The sequence below is a fragment of the Melanostigma gelatinosum genome, assembly GCF_949748355.1.
Source record: "Melanostigma gelatinosum genome assembly, chromosome: 17".
Taxonomy (NCBI): domain Eukaryota; kingdom Metazoa; phylum Chordata; class Actinopteri; order Perciformes; family Zoarcidae; genus Melanostigma; species Melanostigma gelatinosum.
The window spans coordinates 15,163,061-15,185,078 of record NC_136650.1 but is presented as its reverse complement, the minus strand read 5'-3'; the positions used below and the strand labels follow the sequence as shown (position 1 = coordinate 15,185,078).

Here is a 22,018-nt window from a genome sequence, read left to right as displayed (position 1 = left end):
ATCGTCAGTGATTAGTAGCAGCTGTGATTTTCCTACTGTGACAAGTTGAAATGTGAATGATTAGCTCACTGAGCTGACGTCTAATCAATAGAATAATTAAAAAGACCTGGGTCTGCAGGGACAGAACTACACTACAAAGCCAAAAGTATGTAGACATTGAATATTAGGTGATTTTTTTTTAAACATCTTTTTCGACAATAAGTATGTTTAGGTCCTTCATAAAGTAACTAGCTTGTCTAACCACAGGTCTGTATGCTACGGGAAGTTACTTTTCAGCAAAAATTTCAGTATGTTTTACCGGATCCCTACCAGTAATTGATCTGTTCAGAAAAAAACCCCATTTGTCTTATCGCTTATTATTCAGAGTGCGAAATTGGTTTTAAGTCGCCCTGTTTTTTTTATTCTAACTCTATTTTAGGATAAAGAGAGAGGAAGGGTGCAATGGTGGTGTCGGGGTTAAAGCTTTGTCCGGAACAAATCCATCTGTATTTTAATCGATCTAATATTAAAATATACCACGGACTAATTTTGGTCCTCTACTTGATACTACTCATAATTTCATCACTTCCATCCAGGTAAGTTTATCGAGATGAATCTGTGTTTAGATTCTGTCAGTAGATAATGAAGAAGATGATTTAAGATCATGTTCTCTACGTGTTTCCACACTGAATATAATTAAATGTACATAAATATAATACGTATTACTAAATAAACTGTTTTACTGTAAATAAAACATTGTATCATGTATTGTATTGCTTGAGATAGTCTCTTGTTTATTATCTAAGAATAAATTGTACTTGCAATCCTTAAAACAGGAGCAAAAAATCTGAGTGGCAAATGGAGCAAAAAAAGGCATCTGTTTTTGTATTTTTCTGCACCATTTCACTCCTGCATGCCACTATATGCACAGCACATAGTACATGATAATGTACATTAATAACATGAATCCCCCTGGGCTCTCTGTATCAGGCACCTTTAGGAGCTACTAGTTGCTCAAAGTGCCACTGTTGTCTGGGGTGATGGGTGCAGGGGCGCAGGAAGAGACCCCCCGTCTTTGCGCGGGTGTTGACGTCTCTTGGGCTGCTCTGTGTGAGACCTCCTTCCTTCACAACCTCCAGACATAACTGGGAGTGCTGGTGAACGAGTTGACCGCTCAGCTGAAACAGAAAACAGACGCAGTGGGTTAGCCAAAAACGCCAACTGTGACCACATACATCTAATGAGATACATAACAGGGAAGTGTAACTCTCTGTCTTGCCTTTATGAACTTCCACTGGAGTCTTCTGGTGGTAGGTCGGTGTGTGGGGCACGGAGATAAGATCACTCTCTCTCCGCTGGCGTCCAAACACAGAGACCCCATCGGGCCCCAACGCACTTCAAACTCAGAGTTCAGATCGCAGTGCTGCAACGACAAGAGAGATCATCTTTGCCACTGTGTGTTTACCTGTCTGTCTTTGACTTTCACAACTGTTTTCATGGTTACCTGGCTGCCCGTCCCACTGCACGGCGCTGCGTTCATGGCCCCACCCTGCGGTCCCAGCCCTCGGGGGTAGTCCGCACAGCTGCCGGTGCCGACATTGTACAGCTTCGGACAAATGGGACACTTCAGTCATCGGTCATGTCCATCAATGAGTGGAATAAATCCTGTGTGCGTGTAGGTGTGAGTGTGTGTGTGTGTGTGTGCTACCTCGCCTGACAGCGTAGGTCTGTCCTGGGGGATGTAAAGTTGTGGATAAACTGTAGTCAGGAACCAGTGAAAGTTACGACAGCCCAGACTCCTCTTAAGCCGCAGACGCTCCGTGATGTTAGGGCTCTCAGACTGCACAGAAGAAATAACAATTAGGTCCTTCGACTTCTTTTAAAAAAAATATTTGGTACACTCACCACCAGCCAATCTCTTGACTAAGTCCCCACATCAAACATACACACCTGCCTGATGAAATGAGCAAGTGTGTCTCTCCTATAGAAGATCTTCCTGTATGCGTCCATCCAGGTGTCTGCTATCCGGATCTTGTTCCTCTGAAGCAGCTCCTGGTCTGGGAAGCGGTAAGGCAGTTGGCGATGGTCTAGGTGGGCAACACGTGAGCAAGGAACCACCTCCATGGTGCCCCCGCAAGACCACACCTGGGATAACGGGAACAGTAAAAAGAGGTTTGTGTCCCTGTAGTTTTTGTGTTTCTGTGCCTTTCATTACAACGCAGTATTATATTTTGATGTTTTGTTTTGCAAGCTGCACATTGATATGTATTTCAACACGCTGCACCATTTTCCATTCCAATCTGTCACATAACATGTTACAATTCCAAAATATTTATTTCATCGGTCATCTTAGGAAAAAAGGGTGGCCACGTAACAGTTTCTTCTGTTATTGTTGCATTTGTCACCCGGCGCAGACATTCCCAGATCACGATTCAACCTGAGATTTTCCATTTGCAAAAAGCATCATGTCCCAGAAAGACATTCCTGAGGCCCTGACAGAAGGCAACTAAATCAGCCAAAGCGTCGCTGAAAAAAAAGGCTTAATTGGTTTAAGATGAAAAAACAAAAGCAATCTGTCGCCTCTCTGTAAAGTGTGAGCAGGTAAATTGCAGATTTGGATGGAAGGTCGATGGGTTTTTTTTTTAATGCTTTACCCTGATTGACAGCTCAATTTGTTCCACTCCCCACAGCACCATCCCAGGGTCGTAGGCTCCCACACTCTGGAAGAAATGTCTGTCGACGGCCACAACTCCGCCTCCCAACGCTGGGCTCCTGTCGTACACAGAATCAGCATCACTTTACTGGACAAGAGCAAAGAGGAATCTGTCTCTGTATCGCAGCAGCAGAGAGACATTACAAACTTCACAGTATTACAGTCTTAATTCGCAAGGATCACAACACATAGCCAAGAGCAGTTAACTTGTGACTCCTTGTCGAAGGTCATATATTTCTGTGAGCTATGAGCACTTAAAGCAAAGAGGACCTTACCCATTTGAAGTCTGCTTGAGGCGGCTACCAGCAGCTACTGTCCGGATTATGCAACCCTGGCCAATCCCATTCAGTGCAAGTCATCAGAGTAAGGTAATGACCAACAATGTACAGAATTGTATTGTGCCATAAGGGTTCATGCAGTTATGCAAGGTACGCCAACATATATTGTAAATATAAAGTATACTCAGTATATATATATATATAAATAGATATTCAGCATTTTTAATGTAGGTAGATCATTTTGACTTGGTCATTTTAAAAGTAGCTCGCAAGCCGAAAAAGTGTGGGCACCCCTGATCTAGAGTAACACGCATATTCACCCCCCCCCCCCCCCCGAATCGATCGGTTAAAGAGTGGGTAGTCGTCCACAATTTTGGCAAATTTAAGATATGACTTTGCAACTACAGTTTGCGTTGCTTGTCTTAGTCTAACACAAACAGTAGAGATTGTAACGTTAGTTGCAGTTCAGCTTGCTCTAGTTATTTGCAGACGTGAAATCGACAGTTACTGTAATTCCCGTTGGCATGGTAGGCTACAACTGCACGTAAATACACCGTATACAAAAAGAGCCACTCACACTGGCCATTGAAAAGCACCGTGGAGCCGAGGTCGTGCACAAAACCGCTGACAAAAAAGTTCTGCCTCAATACTTTGTATGCTTTCATTTGTTTTCCTGAGTAGAAGGATGTCTGGAGGACAATAGTTGCTGAACGTTATATCCACCGCCTCGATAGCAGGAAAGTCTTTCAATTGAGTTGAACAATCGCTCCCCTTTGTAACATGGGGACGAGGTCCATCATGTTGTGGTTTTCTCTCGTATTATCGACTTAACGCGCACAGTGCGGACAATTTCCTCCATCTCGTCTTTAAGCATAATCGGTGTTGTAAGCACAAGCGCATGCGCATGCGCATTGTCATCGGAATTACGTCACTGTAAACAACCTGTTCGAATTCCAGAACTTTAATGACGTCATTAGCGACATCTGTTTTTGGCTCTGACATTCGGAATTACGTCACTGTAATGATGTCATAATGATGTCATTATGTTTTTGGCTCTGACATTCTTCTGGCTTTGATCTTTTCTTTAAATACCCTGGTAAGCCGTTTGAAAGCATACACAGTTACAGTGGAAGTATACACAGTGGACGCATACACAGTTACAGAGGAAAGTAAATCTACAGAGACAATAAATATGTTTTCATGTCCACCATACATACACCACACCCTGCCAGGCAAGCAGGAGAGGACGCCTACATCAGAGCATATAGGCCTCCCACCCATCATTATTAAGGCTATGGTCCTACAGCATCGGCCCCAGCTAAAGCTACAGCCACGTCAGACCATACCCATCAGAGGTGGTGCTCACCTTAAACAAAGTTCTCTCCAGACATTAAGTGACACAAGGTCGAAAGATGGATGTGTGCCCAAAATTCGGCAGGGAGACACTGTCAATGACACCGTCCTCACACCGTGTCCACCAAACACCTTGCCAGGCCAGAAGGAGTGGAAGCCTTCATTAAGGCGTATGTCACTCCTCAGTGGTAAGGCTAGCAAGCAGGAGAGGACGCCTACATCAGAGCATATAGGCCTCCCACCCATCAGTGGTAAGGCTAGCAAGCAGGAGAGGACGCCTACATCAGAGCATATAGGCCTCCCACCCATCATTATTATGGCTAAGGTCCTACAGCATCGGCCCCAGCTAAAGCCACAGCCACGTCAGACCATACCCATCAGAGGTGTTGATCACCTTAAACAAAGTTCTCTCCAGACATTAAGTGACACAAGGTCGAAAGATGGATGTGTGCCCAAAATTCGGCAGGGAGACACTGTCAATGACACCGTCCTCACACCGTGTCCACCAAACACCTTGCCAGGCCAGAAGGAGTGGAAGCCTTCATTAAGGCGTATGTCACTCATCAGTGGTAAGGCTAGCAAGCAGGAGAGGACGCCTACATCAGAGCATATAGGCCTCCCACCCATCAGTGGTAAGGCTAGCAAGCAGGAGAGGACGCCTACATCAGAGCATATAGGCCTCCCACCCATCATTATTAAGGCTAAGGTCCTACAGCATCGGCCCCAGCTAAAGCCACAGCCACGTCAGACCATACCCATCAGAGGTGTTGCTCACCTTAAACAAAGTTCTCTCCAGACATTAAGTGACACAAGGTCGAAAGATGGATGTGTGCCCAAAATTCGGCAGGGAGACACTGTCAATGACACCGTCCTCACCGTTTTTGTCGTTTTGACTCCGGTGAAATTATGAGATTAAATTGTAATCTGCTAACGACGTGCTACGAGGACGTGTCGTATGTTATGCTTGGAGCATTAGCATGATGCGTTGATAGTGTTACGTAGTGCGGCGATGGCACTGATTTAACGAGCGAGGACGGATTGAGACGAACTTGAGTCGAGGCGGATGGCATCGCGGGTTAATAGTGCATTTACGTGCTGTTCGGATGATCCTGTTTTTGTCGTTTTGACTCCCGTGAAATTATGAGATTAAATTGTAATCTGCTAACGACGTGCTACGAGGACGTGTCGTATGTTATGCTTGGAGCATTAGCATGATGCGTTGATAGTGTTACGTAGTGCGGCGATGGCACTGATTTAACGAGCGAGGACGGATTGAGACGAACTTGAGTCGAGGCGGATGGCATCGCGGGTTAATAGTGCATTTACGCGCTCTGCGGATGATCCCGTTTTTGTCGTTTTTGACTCCGGTGAAATTATGAGATTAAATTGTAATCTGCTAACGACGTGCTACGAGGACGTGTCGTATGTTATGCTTGGAGCATTAGCATGATGCGTTGATAGTGTTACGTAGTGCGGCGATGGCACTGATTTAACGAGCGAGGACGGATTGAGACGAACTTGAGTCGAGGCGGATGGCATCGCGGGTTAATAGTGCATTTACGCGCTCTGCGGATCATCCCGTTTTTGTCGTTTTGACTCCGGTGAAATTATGAGATTAAATTGTAATCTGCTAACGACGTGCTACGAGGACGTGTCGTATGTTATGCTTGGAGCATTAGCATGATGCGTTGATAGTGTTACGTAGTGCGGCGATGGCACTGATTTAACGAGCGAGGACGGATTGAGACGAACTTGAGTCGAGGCGGATGGCATCGCGGGTTAATAGTGCATTTACGTGCTGTTCGGATGATCCCGTTTTTGTCGTTTTGACTCCGGTGAAATTATGAGATTAAATTGTAATCTGCTAACGACGTGCTACGAGGACGTGTCGTATGTTATGCTTGGAGCATTAGCATGATGCGTTGATAGTGTTACGTCGTGCGGCGATACTAGATTGGTTCCTGATCCACGTTGGAGGCCATATCCCCGATCGCCACCCAGGGTTACCGTCTCTGAGATCTCAGAGCTGTTCAGAGCAAAGGCAATACTCCCATATAAAAGCACAACAAAGAAATAAAGAGGCTTTTATATTTCTATGAATGTATCAACACTAAAGATGTATTTTTTTACCTCAAGTAATGCAAGAGTGTGGGATATGAAGAGTGTGTATATGAAGTTATGGTGGTGCTGGTTGCTGGTACCAGCCAATGCAATCTTAAACCAGGAAAAAGATCCGAACTCTTGTCCTGACAGATCTACTGTACTCTTTTGACTTCATGTTGGTTTGCGTCTGCTTCTCTGCAAATGGAATGTACTGTAATAAAACATCTTTTTTCCCCACAGCATTTTGATATTATTAGATAAAAAAAATAACTGTTATGTTAATAAATGAAAAATATGACTGTTATTCCCCTGGCTTGTTGTTTTTGTTCAGTTTTCACAGAAACATTCATTAAAGCATGATGGAGCTTATGAGATTGTCACATCAGGAGTCCCCCTTTTTCTCTTTTACAAAACAGATACAAGTATATTCCTTAAAACCTTAACATGTACATTGCAATACAATGATTGGTGGCTATCAGAGGCCTTCATTTCGCTCAATTGTTGTGTTTTGGAAGTCCGTGGATAAAACGTCTGCTCATGCAGAGTAAAATTTACTTCCTGATCAGTTTCATGGACATTCAAATAAAAAAACAAATCACTCTTGATGAGATGGCTCAAAGCCGATTCCTCCAGCAAATCAAAGTTTTCTTTGTGCCTCGGTTTCTGCAATAATCTGCTGACATCCAGACAAATTTATGATGTCAGGATTACAGATAAACCAGCTGTAAATTATGCTATGCCACTTCAAAATGTAAAAGTCTATAGACATATGAGGCTGTGCTTTGAGCCAAAGGGTTAACCATGTTCACAATATTAGTTTAGCATGTTAGCACGCTAACGTTTGCTCATTAGCACCCAACAATAAGGAACCTACAGCTGAAGCCGATGGGAATGTCATTTATGGGAGTTTTTGGTCACATACTAAAGTATTGGACGTATTAAAACATTGATGATGACGGCAGTGGAAACATTTAGGGAACCCCAACGCCATAATAATTCATCGTGAGGGAGACTTGCATATGTGTGCAGAGTTTTATGGAAATCCCTCCAACAGCTGTTGCTGAATTAATTGTTCTTGGACTCGCCAACAAAACACACAAAGTTAATGATGCCAGACCTCTGTCATACAAGACTGTTGTTTGTCCACATTGTTTGTAGAAGTAGTGTGTATTTGTTTTGTGCATGCATGTGTGTCTGTCTTTTGTTAGCTGCTGCCACGGTTCATCTGAGGTGAAAGCGCATGCAATCCTCATGCATTGTTGACGTGGGCGTTGGGTGAAAAATGAGAAAGTATGCGTGCTGTGGCTCACATTGACACGTCTGTCATAGGTCCAGCTGCTCTCACCTGGCAAAATGCTGCTCCACTGTGTGTGTGTGTGTGTGTGTGTGTGTGTGTGTGTTTGCAGGAAGTGGATTGAGGGGAATACTGGATCTGTCTGAATTAGATAGATACATCAGTGGGGATGATGACATATACTTTATGGTTATGTGGCAGTGTTTTCTCTTCGTGTGTCAGTGAAATAGTTGTTTTCCGTTGTGTTAGATGTAGCAGTGATGTAAGGGTCACTAAAATGCCCAGTCATTTATAGAAGAAGATAGAAAGCAGTCCTCTGTATTCAAACACCTGGCAGGATTGCACTCATTTAACACAGACAGACGTAGATGAGGTAACCTTTCCATTCTGTTGTACAGCGGTGTGTTTTTGCAGGATGACTATCGACGGATTATCAACTCTCAGAATCAGATGACTAGTATTCAAAAAACAATTATTTCTCTTTTCTTTTAATCCAATTTGTCTTAATAGAAACTTCATCAATCTGTATCTAATCTAGTTAGAATTTAAGAGCAATCTTATTAATTCTTAATTTCACTGCCACTGTTTTTCAATTTAATGATCAAATTCAAATAATTAAATGGTACTCTCACCACCCTGTTTCACACCCGTAATATTTGAGCGATGCCACCCAGCATATAAGGTGGAAAATAAGAATGATTGCTGCTGTTATTTTCTCCTTACAGCAATTCCAAATGTGTTTTTTGATGCTTTGCACAAATACAGGTGTCATTGAAACACTGATTCACAATTTAAAGGGTGCCCTTATAAAGTGTTTGTGTCACCAGGAACTTTCTAAATGAGACATTCAGAAGCCGTTTTTGTCCCTGACCTTAATTGATGCTGTAAGCCAAGTTTATGACACATTTGAATGCACTTAATCTTTACTCAGTGTCAGCCGCGGCTCCTGAGGCCCAATCCGCATAGACCTAATTGCACAACGAGGACATAACAAATGAATGAAAACAACAGTGTCTGTGTAAAGAACACCCAAGGCTCTTAAAGGCACGCACAGTAAGTACAGCCAGCCCCGTCCTGAGTCAAATAGCCCCATGGATCTTCATAAGGAGGCCACGGCTCCATGCACCACAGCAGCTGGCATCCATCTGAGTCTCACTGGCTCATCAGAAGATGTGTGTGCTTGTGAGAATGCGACGTGTCTCAGGTCCTTTTTCTCTTTCACTTCTCTTTTGTTTTCACAGGGCCTTTGTTATTGTATGTGTGGCATTGGGTGCTGACTCCATGACAGGTTAGATGCATGAATTGTGGGCTGGTCTACTCTCTGCAACTACTTTTTTCTTTTATTCTGACCGTATTAAACCCCATAATTCAGAAGTGTACTGAAGCGGTATAGCCCGTTCCTTTGTCAGAAACTGAGCTTGCATATCCGACGAAACACAGAAATGTTGTTTAAAATGTTAGTAAGCGCGTGAACAAGTATATATTTCTTTAATTTTACAAAATGTCATTCACAAGCAAAGACAGAATATGATCTTTAACTTCTTTGTGAAGTTACCAATGATGAAGTTGCACCCAAAAGAGGTTTAAAAGAAATCCAAAAACAATTTGTTTGGGATTTGGAAAGTAAAGTAGCATCATTTCCCATCACAGATATCGAGCATCATTCAAGTCCATTGTATTTAATCATGATTTAGAGTTCGTGTCTCGAGGCCCCAATGAGGAAATGACAGCTCATTTGAAACCTGCCGATAAGCAATACTCATAAATCAATCTTGTATGTTTCGAGCTGCAGGAGTTGTCTCCTGGACCCCAAACAGAACATAAGGGCCTTTTCTGTTCTTTCATTATACTTTATAGGTATAGGCTACTATGTCTTGCAGTCTTCTGGGCAAACATGGATTGCTTTTCAGTGTGAAAATAGCAACACAATGACTCTGTGCCCTCTTGAACACCTCTGAAGATCTAAAGCAGCGAGATGTTTGTCCTTCTTGTCCAACGGCTCAGTAGCCTATAGTCATGTAGCTGAGAGAGAAGACGTATTAATCAACAGCATGTGTTTGACCTGTGCCTCGAAGCTGCAGACATACCATATGACTGTTTTTTTATTCTAAAGGTGCTGTGTACTTGACTGGGCTAAGTGCACCATGGGATAAGAAAAGCATTTACCGTGACAGAGCATGAGGCGGTTATTAGCACTCAATGCCTGGACAAGGAGAGCGTCCTCCTGCCTGCCAGTTGACATCCTAACCTCTGTGGCTTGAATAACGGCCACACTTATGATTGGGCAGCGAGTTACAGTAGACACAAGGACACGAAAAACACATTAGCACTGGATGCTAATCACTGACAGCATCCACTCCTCTCAGTCACATGGACTACACTACAGGATATTACTGTGTCATAATCATGTTTATTATGAGCACATCTTTAAGGATATTCTCAGAAGTAAATCATATCGTGCACAACAATAAGAAAGTGATCAGTTGGGGCTTTAGAGAAGATTTTTAAGGCAGATGGCTCCCTCTGCTGTTGGCAGCTGATAATGTATGAGTGTATATTTTTGGTCAATATGCATTGTAAATCATGATCCCAAACAATAAATCGTTTTAGAATGAAACCTTTTGTGGAACTGAATCACTCACACAGGTGTTTTCAGACCACCTGATTGGCATCTCTCTTACTCTCCTGTTGAGTTCTGTTGCACCTGAGGTCATTTTAACAAAAGTGAATGTTTGATGCTGGTTGTATTCCATTAGCTGCTTCAGGGTCTGGTATTGTGCATGCTGGCTCACTGTCACACTGGCATGTCTTATACTGGGACACGTAAATAGAACAGCGTCATCGTCAGTGATTAGTAGCAGCTGTGATTTTCCTACTGTGACAAGTTGAAATGTGAATGATGAGCTCACTGAGCTGACGTCTAATCAATAGAATAATTAAAAAGACCTGGGTCTGCAGGGACAGAACTACACTACAAAGCCAAAAGTATGTAGACATCTGAATATTCGGTGGGTTTTTTTAAACATCTTTTTCGACAATAAGTATGTTTAGGTCCTTCATAAAGTAACTAGCTTGTCTAACCACAGGTCTGTATGCTACGGGAAGTTACTTTTCAGCAAAAATTTCAGTATGTTTTACCGGATCCCTACCAGTAATTGATCTGTTCAGAAAAAAACCCCATTTGTCTTATCGCTTATTATTCAGAGTGCGAAATTGGTTTTAAGTCGCCCTGTTTTTTTTATTCTAACTCTATTTTAGGATAAAGACAGAGGAAGGGTGCAATGGTGGTGTCGGGGTTAAAGCTTTGTCCGGAACAAATCCATCTGTATTTTAATCGATCTAATATTAAAATATACCACGGACTAATTTTGGTCCTCTACTTGATACTACTCATAATTTCATCACTTCCATCCAGGTAAGTTTATCGAGATGAATCTGTGTTTAGATTCTGTCAGTAGATAATGAAGAAGATGATTTAAGATCATGTTCTCTACGTGTTTCCACACTGAATATAATTAAATGTACATAAATATAATACGTATTACTAAATAAACTGTTTTACGTGAATAAAACATTGTATCATGTATTGTATTACTTGAGATAGTCTCTTGTTTATTATCTAAGAATAAATTGTACTTGCAATCCTTAAAACAGGAGCAAAAAATCTGAGTGGCAAATGGAGCAAAAAAAGGCATCTGTTTTTGTATTTTTCTGCACCATTTCACTCCTGCATGCCACTATATGCACAGCACATAGTACATGATAATGTACATTAATAACATGAATCCCCCTGGGCTCTCTGTATCAGTCACCTTTAGGAGCTACCAGTTGCTCAAAGTGCCACTGTTGTCTGGGGTGATGGGTGCAGGGGCGCAGGAAGAGACCCCCCGTCTTTGCGCGGGTGTTGACGTCTCTTGGGCTGCTCTGTGTGAGACCTCCTTCCTTCACAACCTCCAGACATAACTGGGAGTGCTGGTGAACGAGTTGACCGCTCAGCTGAAACAGAAAACAGACGCAGTGGGTTAGCCAAAAACGCCAACTGTGACCACATACATCTAATGAGATACATAACAGGGAAGTGTAACTCTCTGTCTTGCCTTTATGAACTTCCACTGGAGTCTTCTGGTGGTAGGTCGGTGTGTGGGGCACGGAGATAAGATCACTCTCTCTCCGCTGGCGTCCAAACACAGAGACCCCATCGGGCCCCAACGCACTTCAAACTCAGAGTTCAGATCGCAGTGCTGCAACGACAAGAGAGATCATCTTTGCCACTGTGTGTTTACCTGTCTGTCTTTGACTTTCACAACTGTTTTCATGGTTACCTGGCTGCCCGTCCCACTGCACGGCGCTGCGTTCATGGCCCCACCCTGCGGTCCCAGCCCTCGGGGGTAGTCCGCACAGCTGCCGGTGCCGACATTGTACAGCTTCGGACAAATGGGACACTTCAGTCATCGGTCATGTCCATCAATGAGTGGAATAAATCCTGTGTGCGTGTAGGTGTGAGTGTGTGTGTGTGTGTGTGCTACCTCGCCTGACAGCGTAGGTCTGTCCTGGGGGATGTAAAGTTGTGGATAAACTGTAGTCAGGAACCAGTGAAAGTTACGACAGCCCAGACTCCTCTTAAGCCGCAGACGCTCCGTGATGTTAGGGCTCTCAGACTGCACAGAAGAAATAACAATTAGGTCCTTCGACTTCTTTTAAAAAAAATATTTGGTACACTCACCACCAGCCAATCTCTTGACTAAGTCCCCACATCAAACATACACACCTGCCTGATGAAATGAGCAAGTGTGTCTCTCCTATAGAAGATCTTCCTGTATGCGTCCATCCAGGTGTCTGCTATCCGGATCTTGTTCCTCTGAAGCAGCTCCTGGTCTGGGAAGCGGTAAGGCAGTTGGCGATGGTCTAGGTGGGCAACACGTGAGCAAGGAACCACCTCCATGGTGCCCCCGCAAGACCACACCTGGGATAACGGGAACAGTAAAAAGAGGTTTGTGTCCCTGTAGTTTTTGTGTTTCTGTGCCTTTCATTACAACGCAGTATTATATTTTGATGTTTTGTTTTGCAAGCTGCACATTGATATGTATTTCAACACGCTGCACCATTTTCCATTCCAATCTGTCACATAACATGTTACAATTCCAAAATATTTATTTCATCGGTCATCTTAGGAAAAAAGGGTGGCCACGTAACAGTTTCTTCTGTTATTGTTGCATTTGTCACCCGGCGCAGACATTCCCAGATCACGATTCAACCTGAGATTTTCCATTTGCAAAAAGCATCATGTCCCAGAAAGACATTCCTGAGGCCCTGACAGAAGGCAACTAAATCAGCCAAAGCGTCGCTGAAAAAAAAGGCTTAATTGGTTTAAGATGAAAAAACAAAAGCAATCTGTCGCCTCTCTGTAAAGTGTGAGCAGGTAAATTGCAGATTTGGATGGAAGGTCGATGGGTTTTTTTTTTAATGCTTTACCCTGATTGACAGCTCAATTTGTTCCACTCCCCACAGCACCATCCCAGGGTCGTAGGCTCCCACACTCTGGAAGAAATGTCTGTCGACGGCCACAACTCCGCCTCCCAACGCTGGGCTCCTGTCGTACACAGAATCAGCATCACTTTACTGGACAAGAGCAAAGAGGAATCTGTCTCTGTATCGCAGCAGCAGAGAGACATTACAAACTTCACAGTATTACAGTCTTAATTCGCAAGGATCACAACACATAGCCAAGAGCAGTTAACTTGTGACTCCTTGTCGAAGGTCATATATTTCTGTGAGCTATGAGCACTTAAAGCAAAGAGGACCTTACCCATTTGAAGTCTGCTTGAGGCGGCTACCAGCAGCTACTGTCCGGATTATGCAACCCTGGCCAATCCCATTCAGTGCAAGTCATCAGAGTAAGGTAATGACCAACAATGTACAGAATTGTATTGTGCCATAAGGGTTCATGCAGTTATGCAAGGTACGCCAACATATATTGTAAATATAAAGTATACTCAGTATATATATATATATAAATAGATATTCAGCATTTTTAATGTAGGTAGATCATTTTGACTTGGTCATTTTAAAAGTAGCTCGCAAGCCGAAAAAGTGTGGGCACCCCTGATCTAGAGTAACACGCATATTCACCCCCCCCCCCCCCCCCCGAATCGATCGGTTAAAGAGTGGGTAGTCGTCCACAATTTTGGCAAATTTAAGATATGACTTTGCAACTACAGTTTGCGTTGCTTGTCTTAGTCTAACACAAACAGTAGAGATTGTAACGTTAGTTGCAGTTCAGCTTGCTCTAGTTATTTGCAGACGTGAAATCGACAGTTACTGTAATTCCCGTTGGCATGGTAGGCTACAACTGCACGTAAATACACCGTATACAAAAAGAGCCACTCACACTGGCCATTGAAAAGCACCGTGGAGCCGAGGTCGTGCACAAAACCGCTGACAAAAAAGTTCTGCCTCAATACTTTGTATGCTTTCATTTGTTTTCCTGAGTAGAAGGATGTCTGGAGGACAATAGTTGCTGAACGTTATATCCACCGCCTCGATAGCAGGAAAGTCTTTCAATTGAGTTGAACAATCGCTCCCCTTTGTAACATGGGGACGAGGTCCATCATGTTGTGGTTTTCTCTCGTATTATCGACTTAACGCGCACAGTGCGGACAATTTCCTCCATCTCGTCTTTAAGCATAATCGGTGTTGTAAACACAAGCGCATGCGCATGCGCATTGTCATCGGAATTACGTCACTGTAAACAACCTGTTCGAATTCCAGAACTTTAATGACGTCATTAGCGACATCTGTTTTTGGCTCTGACATTCGGAATTACGTCACTGTAATGATGTCATAATGATGTCATTATGTTTTTGGCTCTGACATTCTTCTGGCTTTGATCTTTTCTTTAAATACCCTGGTAAGCCGTTTGAAAGCATACACAGTTACAGTGGAAGTATACACAGTGGACGCATACACAGTTACAGAGGAAAGTAAATCTACAGAGACAATAAATATGTTTTCATGTCCACCATACATACACCACACCCTGCCAGGCAAGCAGGAGAGGACGCCTACATCAGAGCATATAGGCCTCCCACCCATCATTATTAAGGCTATGGTCCTACAGCATCGGCCCCAGCTAAAGCTACAGCCACGTCAGACCATACCCATCAGAGGTGGTGCTCACCTTAAACAAAGTTCTCTCCAGACATTAAGTGACACAAGGTCGAAAGATGGATGTGTGCCCAAAATTCGGCAGGGAGACACTGTCAATGACACCGTCCTCACACCGTGTCCACCAAACACCTTGCCAGGCCAGAAGGAGTGGAAGCCTTCATTAAGGCGTATGTCACTCCTCAGTGGTAAGGCTAGCAAGCAGGAGAGGACGCCTACATCAGAGCATATAGGCCTCCCACCCATCAGTGGTAAGGCTAGCAAGCAGGAGAGGACGCCTACATCAGAGCATATAGGCCTCCCACCCATCATTATTATGGCTAAGGTCCTACAGCATCGGCCCCAGCTAAAGCCACAGCCACGTCAGACCATACCCATCAGAGGTGTTGATCACCTTAAACAAAGTTCTCTCCAGACATTAAGTGACACAAGGTCGAAAGATGGATGTGTGCCCAAAATTCGGCAGGGAGACACTGTCAATGACACCGTCCTCACACCGTGTCCACCAAACACCTTGCCAGGCCAGAAGGAGTGGAAGCCTTCATTAAGGCGTATGTCACTCATCAGTGGTAAGGCTAGCAAGCAGGAGAGGACGCCTACATCAGAGCATATAGGCCTCCCACCCATCAGTGGTAAGGCTAGCAAGCAGGAGAGGACGCCTACATCAGAGCATATAGGCCTCCCACCCATCATTATTAAGGCTAAGGTCCTACAGCATCGGCCCCAGCTAAAGCCACAGCCACGTCAGACCATACCCATCAGAGGTGTTGCTCACCTTAAACAAAGTTCTCTCCAGACATTAAGTGACACAAGGTCGAAAGATGGATGTGTGCCCAAAATTCGGCAGGGAGACACTGTCAATGACACCGTCCTCACCGTTTTTGTCGTTTTGACTCCGGTGAAATTATGAGATTAAATTGTAATCTGCTAACGACGTGCTACGAGGACGTGTCGTATGTTATGCTTGGAGCATTAGCATGATGCGTTGATAGTGTTACGTAGTGCGGCGATGGCACTGATTTAACGAGCGAGGACGGATTGAGACGAACTTGAGTCGAGGCGGATGGCATCGCGGGTTAATAGTGCATTTACGCGCTCTGCGGATGATCCCGTTTTTGTCGTTTTGACTCCGGTGAAATTATGAGATTAAATTGTAATCTGCTAACGACGTGCTACGAGGACGTGTCGTATGTTATGCTTGGAGCATTAGCATGATGCGTTGATAGTGTTACGTAGTGCGGCGATGGCACTGATTTAACGAGCGAGGACGGATTGAGACGAACTTGAGTCGAGGCGGATGGCATCGCGGGTTAATAGTGCATTTACGTGCTGTTCGGATGATCCTGTTTTTGTCGTTTTGACTCCCGTGAAATTATGAGATTAAATTGTAATCTGCTAACGACGTGCTACGAGGACGTGTCGTATGTTATGCTTGGAGCATTAGCATGATGCGTTGATAGTGTTACGTAGTGCGGCGATGGCACTGATTTAACGAGCGAGGACGGATTGAGACGAACTTGAGTCGAGGCGGATGGCATCGCGGGTTAATAGTGCATTTACGCGCTCTGCGGATGATCCCGTTTTTGTCGTTTTGACTCCGGTGAAATTATGAGATTAAATTGTAATCTGCTAACGACGTGCTACGAGGACGTGTCGTATGTTATGCTTGGAGCATTAGCATGATGCGTTGATAGTGTTACGTAGTGCGGCGATGGCACTGATTTAACGAGCGAGGACGGATTGAGACGAACTTGAGTCGAGGCGGATGGCATCGCGGGTTAATAGTGCATTTACGCGCTCTGCGGATGATCCCGTTTTTGTCGTTTTGACTCCGGTGAAATTATGAGATTAAATTGTAATCTGCTAATGACGTGCTACGAGGACGTGTCGTATGTTATGCTTGGAGCATTAGCATGATGCGTTGATAGTGTTACGTAGTGCGGCGATGGCACTGATTTAACGAGCGAGGACGGATTGAGACGAACTTGAGTCGAGGCGGATGGCATCGCGGGTTAATAGTGCATTTACGTGCTGTTCGGATGATCCCGTTTTTGTCGTTTTGACTCCGGTGAAATTATGAGATTAAATTGTAATCTGCTAACGACGTGCTACGAGGACGTGTCGTATGTTATGCTTGGAGCATTAGCATGATGCGTTGATAGTGTTACGTCGTGCGGCGATACTAGATTGGTTCCTGATCCACGTTGGAGGCCATATCCCCGATCGCCACCCAGGGTTACCGTCTCTGAGATCTCAGAGCTGTTCAGAGCAAAGGCAATACTCCCATATAAAAGCACAACAAAGAAATAAAGAGGCTTTTATATTTCTATGAATGTATCAACACTAAAGATGTATTTTTTTACCTCAAGTAATGCAAGAGTGTGGGATATGAAGAGTGTGTATATGAAGTTATGGTGGTGCTGGTTGCTGGTACCAGCCAATGCAATCTTAAACCAGGAAAAAGATCCGAACTCTTGTCCTGACAGATCTACTGTACTCTTTTGACTTCATGTTGGTTTGCGTCTGCTTCTCTGCAAATGGAATGTACTGTAATAAAACATCTTTTTTCCCCACAGCATTTTGATATTATTAGATAAAAAAAATAACTGTTATGTTAATAAATGAAAAATATGACTGTTATTCCCCTGGCTTGTTGTTTTTGTTCAGTTTTCACAGAAACATTCATTAAAGCATGATGGAGCTTATGAGATTGTCACATCAGGAGTCCCCCTTTTTCTCTTTTACAAAACAGATACAAGTATATTCCTTAAAACCTTAACATGTACATTGCAATACAATGATTGGTGGCTATCAGAGGCCTTCATTTCGCTCAATTGTTGTGTTTTGGAAGTCCGTGGATAAAACGTCTGCTCATGCAGAGTAAAATTTACTTCCTGATCAGTTTCATGGACATTCAAATAAAAAAACAAATCACTCTTGATGAGATGGCTCAAAGCCGATTCCTCCAGCAAATCAAAGTTTTCTTTGTGCCTCGGTTTCTGCAATAATCTGCTGACATCCAGACAAATTTATGATGTCAGGATTACAGATAAACCAGCTGTAAATTATGCTATGCCACTTCAAAATGTAAAAGTCTATAGACATATGAGGCTGTGCTTTGAGCCAAAGGGTTAACCATGTTCACAATATTAGTTTAGCATGTTAGCACGCTAACGTTTGCTCATTAGCACCCAACAATAAGGAACCTACAGCTGAAGCCGATGGGAATGTCATTTATGGGAGTTTTTGGTCACATACTAAAGTATTGGACGTATTAAAACATTGATGATGACGGCAGTGGAAACATTTAGGGAACCCCAACGCCATAATAATTCATCGTGAGGGAGACTTGCATATGTGTGCAGAGTTTTATGGAAATCCCTCCAACAGCTGTTGCTGAATTAATTGTTCTTGGACTCGCCAACAAAACACACAAAGTTAATGATGCCAGACCTCTGTCATACAAGACTGTTGTTTGTCCACATTGTTTGTAGAAGTAGTGTGTATTTGTTTTGTGCATGCATGTGTGTCTGTCTTTTGTTAGCTGCTGCCACGGTTCATCTGAGGTGAAAGCGCATGCAATCCTCATGCATTGTTGACGTGGGCGTTGGGTGAAAAATGAGAAAGTATGCGTGCTGTGGCTCACATTGACACGTCTGTCATAGGTCCAGCTGCTCTCACCTGGCAAAATGCTGCTCCACTGTGTGTGTGTGTGTGTGTGTGTGTGTGTGTGTGTGTTTGCAGGAAGTGGATTGAGGGGAATACTGGATCTGTCTGAATTAGATAGATACATCAGTGGGGATGATGACATATACTTTATGGTTATGTGGCAGTGTTTTCTCTTCGTGTGTCAGTGAAATAGTTGTTTTCCGTTGTGTTAGATGTAGCAGTGATGTAAGGGTCACTAAAATGCCCAGTCATTTATAGAAGAAGATAGAAAGCAGTCCTCTGTATTCAAACACCTGGCAGGATTGTACTCATTTAACACAGACAGACGTAGATGAGGTAACCTTTCCATTCTGTTGTACAGCGGTGTGTTTTTGCAGGATGACTATCGACGGATTATCAACTCTCAGAATCAGATGACTAGTATTCAAAAAACAATTATTTCTCTTTTCTTTTAATCCAATTTGTCTTAATAGAAACTTCATCAATCTGTATCTAATCTAGTTAGAATTTAAGAGCAATCTTATTAATTCTTAATTTCACTGCCACTGTTTTTCAATTTAATGATCAAATTCAAATAATTAAATGGTACTCTCACCACCCTGTTTCACACCCGTAATATTTGAGCGATGCCACCCAGCATATAAGGTGGAAAATAAGAATGATTGCTGCTGTTATTTTCTCCTTACAGCAATTCCAAATGTGTTTTTTGATGCTTTGCACAAATACAGGTGTCATTGAAACACTGATTCACAATTTAAAGGGTGCCCTTATAAAGTGTTTGTGTCACCAGGAACTTTCTAAATGAGACATTCAGAAGCCGTTTTTGTCCCTGACCTTAATTGATGCTGTAAGCCAAGTTTATGACACATTTGAATGCACTTAATCTTTACTCAGTGTCAGCCGCTGCTCCTGAGGCCCATCCGCATAGACCTAATTGCACAACGAGGACATAACAAATGAATGAAAACAACAGTGTCTGTGTAAAGAACACCCAAGGCTCTTAAAGGCACGCACAGTAAGTACAGCCAGCCCCGTCCTGAGTCAAATAGCCCCATGGATCTTCATAAGGAGGCCACGGCTCCATGCACCACAGCAGCTGGCATCCATCTGAGTCTCACTGGCTCATCAGAAGATGTGTGTGCTTGTGAGAATGCGACGTGTCTCAGGTCCTTTTTCTCTTTCACTTCTCTTTTGTTTTCACAGGGCCTTTGTTATTGTATCTGTGGCATTGGGTGCTGACTCCATGACAGGTTAGATGCATGAATTGTGGGCTGGTCTACTCTTTGCAACTACTTTTTTCTTTTATTCTGACCGTATTAAACCCCATAATTCAGAAGTGTACTGAAGCGGTATAGCCCGTTCCTTTGTCAGAAACTGAGCTTGCATATCCGACGAAACACAGAAATGTTGTTTAAAATGTTAGTAAGCGCGTGAACAAGTATATATTTCTTTAATTTTACAAAATGTCATTCACAAGCAAAGACAGAATATGATCTTTAACTTCTTTGTGAAGTTACCAATGATGAAGTTGCACCCAAAAGAGGTTTAAAAGAAATCCAAAAACAATTTGTTTGGGATTTGGAAAGTAAAGTAGCATCATTTCCCATCACAGATATCGAGCATCATTCAAGTCCATTGTATTTAATCATGATTTAGAGTTCGTGTCTCGAGGCCCCAATGAGGAAATGACAGCTCATTTGAAACCTGCCGATAAGCAATACTCATAAATCAATCTTGTATGTTTCGAGCTGCAGGAGTTGTCTCCTGGACCCCAAACAGAACATAAGGGCCTTTTCTGTTCTTTCATTATACTTTATAGGTATAGGCTACTATGTCTTGCAGTCTTCTGGGCAAACATGGATTGCTTTTCAGTGTGAAAATAGCAACACAATGACTCTGTGTCCTCTTGAACACCTCTGAAGATCTAAAGCAGCGAGATGTTTGTCCTTCTTGTCCAACGGCTCAGTAGCCTATAGTCATGTAGCTGAGAGAGAAGACGTATTAATCAACAGCATGTGTTTGACCTGTGCCTCGAAGCTGCAGACATACCATATGACTGTTTTTTTATTCTAAAGGTGCTGTGTACTTGACTGGGCTAAGTGCACCATGGGATAAGAAAAGCATTTACCGTGACAGAGCATGAGGCGGTTATTAGCACTCAATGCCTGGACAAGGAGAGCGTCCTCCTGCCTGCCAGTTGACATCCTAACCTCTGTGGCTTGAATAACGGCCACACTTATGATTGGGCAGCGAGTTACAGTAGACACAAGGACACGAAAAACACATTAGCACTGGATGCTAATCACTGACAGCATCCACTCCTCTCAGTCACATGGACAACACTACAGGATATTACTGTGTCATAATCATGTTTATTATGAGCACATCTTTAAGGGTATTCTCAGAAGTAAATCATATCGTGCACAACAATAAGAAAGTGATCAGTTGGGGCTTTAGAGAAGATTTTTAAGGCAGATGGCTCCCTCTGCTGTTGGCAGCTGATAATGTATGAGTGTATATTTTTGGTCAATATGCATTCTAAATCATGATCCCAAACAATAAATCGTTTTAGAATGAAACCTTTTGTGGAACTGAATCACTCACAGAGGTGTTTTCAGACCACCTGATTGGCATCTCTCTTACTCTCCTGTTGAGTTCTGTTGCACCTGAGGTCATTTTAACAAAAGTGAATGTTTGATGCTGGTTGTATTCCATTAGCTGCTTCAGGGTCTGGTATTGTGCATGCTGGCTCACTGTCACACTGGCATGTCTTATACTGGGACACGTAAATAGAACAGCGTCATCGTCAGTGATTAGTAGCAGCTGTGATTTTCCTACTGTGACAAGTTGAAATGTGAATGATGAGCTCACTGAGCTGACGTCTAATCAATAGAATAATTAAAAAGACCTGGGTCTGCAGGGACAGAACTACACTACAAAGCCAAAAGTATGTAGACATCTGAATATTCGGTGGGTTTTTTTAAACATCTTTTTCGACAATAAGTATGTTTAGGTCCTTCATAAAGTAACTAGCTTGTCTAACCACAGGTCTGTATGCTACGGGAAGTTACTTTTCAGCAAAAATTTCAGTATGTTTTACCGGATCCCTATCAGTAATTGATCTGTTCAGAAAAAAAACCCATTTGTCTTATCGCTTATTATTCAGAGTGCGAAATTGGTTTTAAGTCGCCCTGTTTTTTTAATTCTAACTCTATTTTAGGATAAAGAGAGAGGAAGGGTGCAATGGTGGTGTTGGGGTTAAAGCTTTGTCCGGAACAAATCCATCTGTATTTTAATCGATCTAATATTAAAATATACCACGGACTAATTTTGGTCCTCTACTTGATACTACTCATAATTTCATCACTTCCATCCAGGTAAGTTTATCGAGATGAATCTGTGTTTAGATTCTGTCAGTAGATAATGAAGAAGATGATTTAAGATCATGTTCTCTACGTGTTTCCA

At 43.0% G+C, this 22,018-nt stretch overlaps 2 protein-coding genes across 3 annotated transcripts in view; both read right to left on the bottom strand.

The window, feature by feature from the left end:
* Positions 1-442: 442 nt before the first annotated feature.
* LOC306790921 (polypeptide N-acetylgalactosaminyltransferase 15-like) lies at positions 443-11,703 on the bottom strand. 2 transcript variants are annotated; one of them, XM_079287469.1, is made up of 7 exons: positions 11,533-11,703; positions 2,634-2,751; positions 1,930-2,124; positions 1,688-1,819; positions 1,484-1,585; positions 1,259-1,402; positions 443-1,157 (listed from the first exon to the last, which is right to left on the bottom strand). In XM_079287469.1, the coding sequence occupies exons 2-7, from the start codon at positions 2,673-2,675 to the stop codon at positions 966-968; spliced, it is 807 nt and encodes a 268-aa protein (XP_079143595.1). In that variant the 5' UTR covers positions 2,676-2,751; positions 11,533-11,703; the 3' UTR covers positions 443-965. The 2 variants fall into 2 exon arrangements, with proteins under 2 accessions (XP_079143595.1, XP_079143596.1); XM_079287470.1 differs by lacking the exon at positions 11,533-11,703 and adding an exon at positions 2,968-3,131.
* Positions 11,525-22,018, bottom strand: part of LOC306791158 (polypeptide N-acetylgalactosaminyltransferase 15-like) — a gene marked incomplete at its 3' end in the record, with an annotated part of 10,924 nt that continues 430 nt past the window's right edge. The window contains exons 2-7 of the mRNA XM_079287785.1: positions 13,193-13,310; positions 12,489-12,683; positions 12,247-12,378; positions 12,043-12,144; positions 11,818-11,961; positions 11,525-11,716 (exon numbers count right to left, since the gene is read on the bottom strand). Coding sequence (XP_079143911.1) covers positions 11,525-11,716; positions 11,818-11,961; positions 12,043-12,144; positions 12,247-12,378; positions 12,489-12,683; positions 13,193-13,234 — 807 coding nt within the window. The 5' untranslated portion in view covers positions 13,235-13,310. The remainder of the gene's footprint in view (positions 11,717-11,817; positions 11,962-12,042; positions 12,145-12,246; positions 12,379-12,488; positions 12,684-13,192; positions 13,311-22,018) is intronic.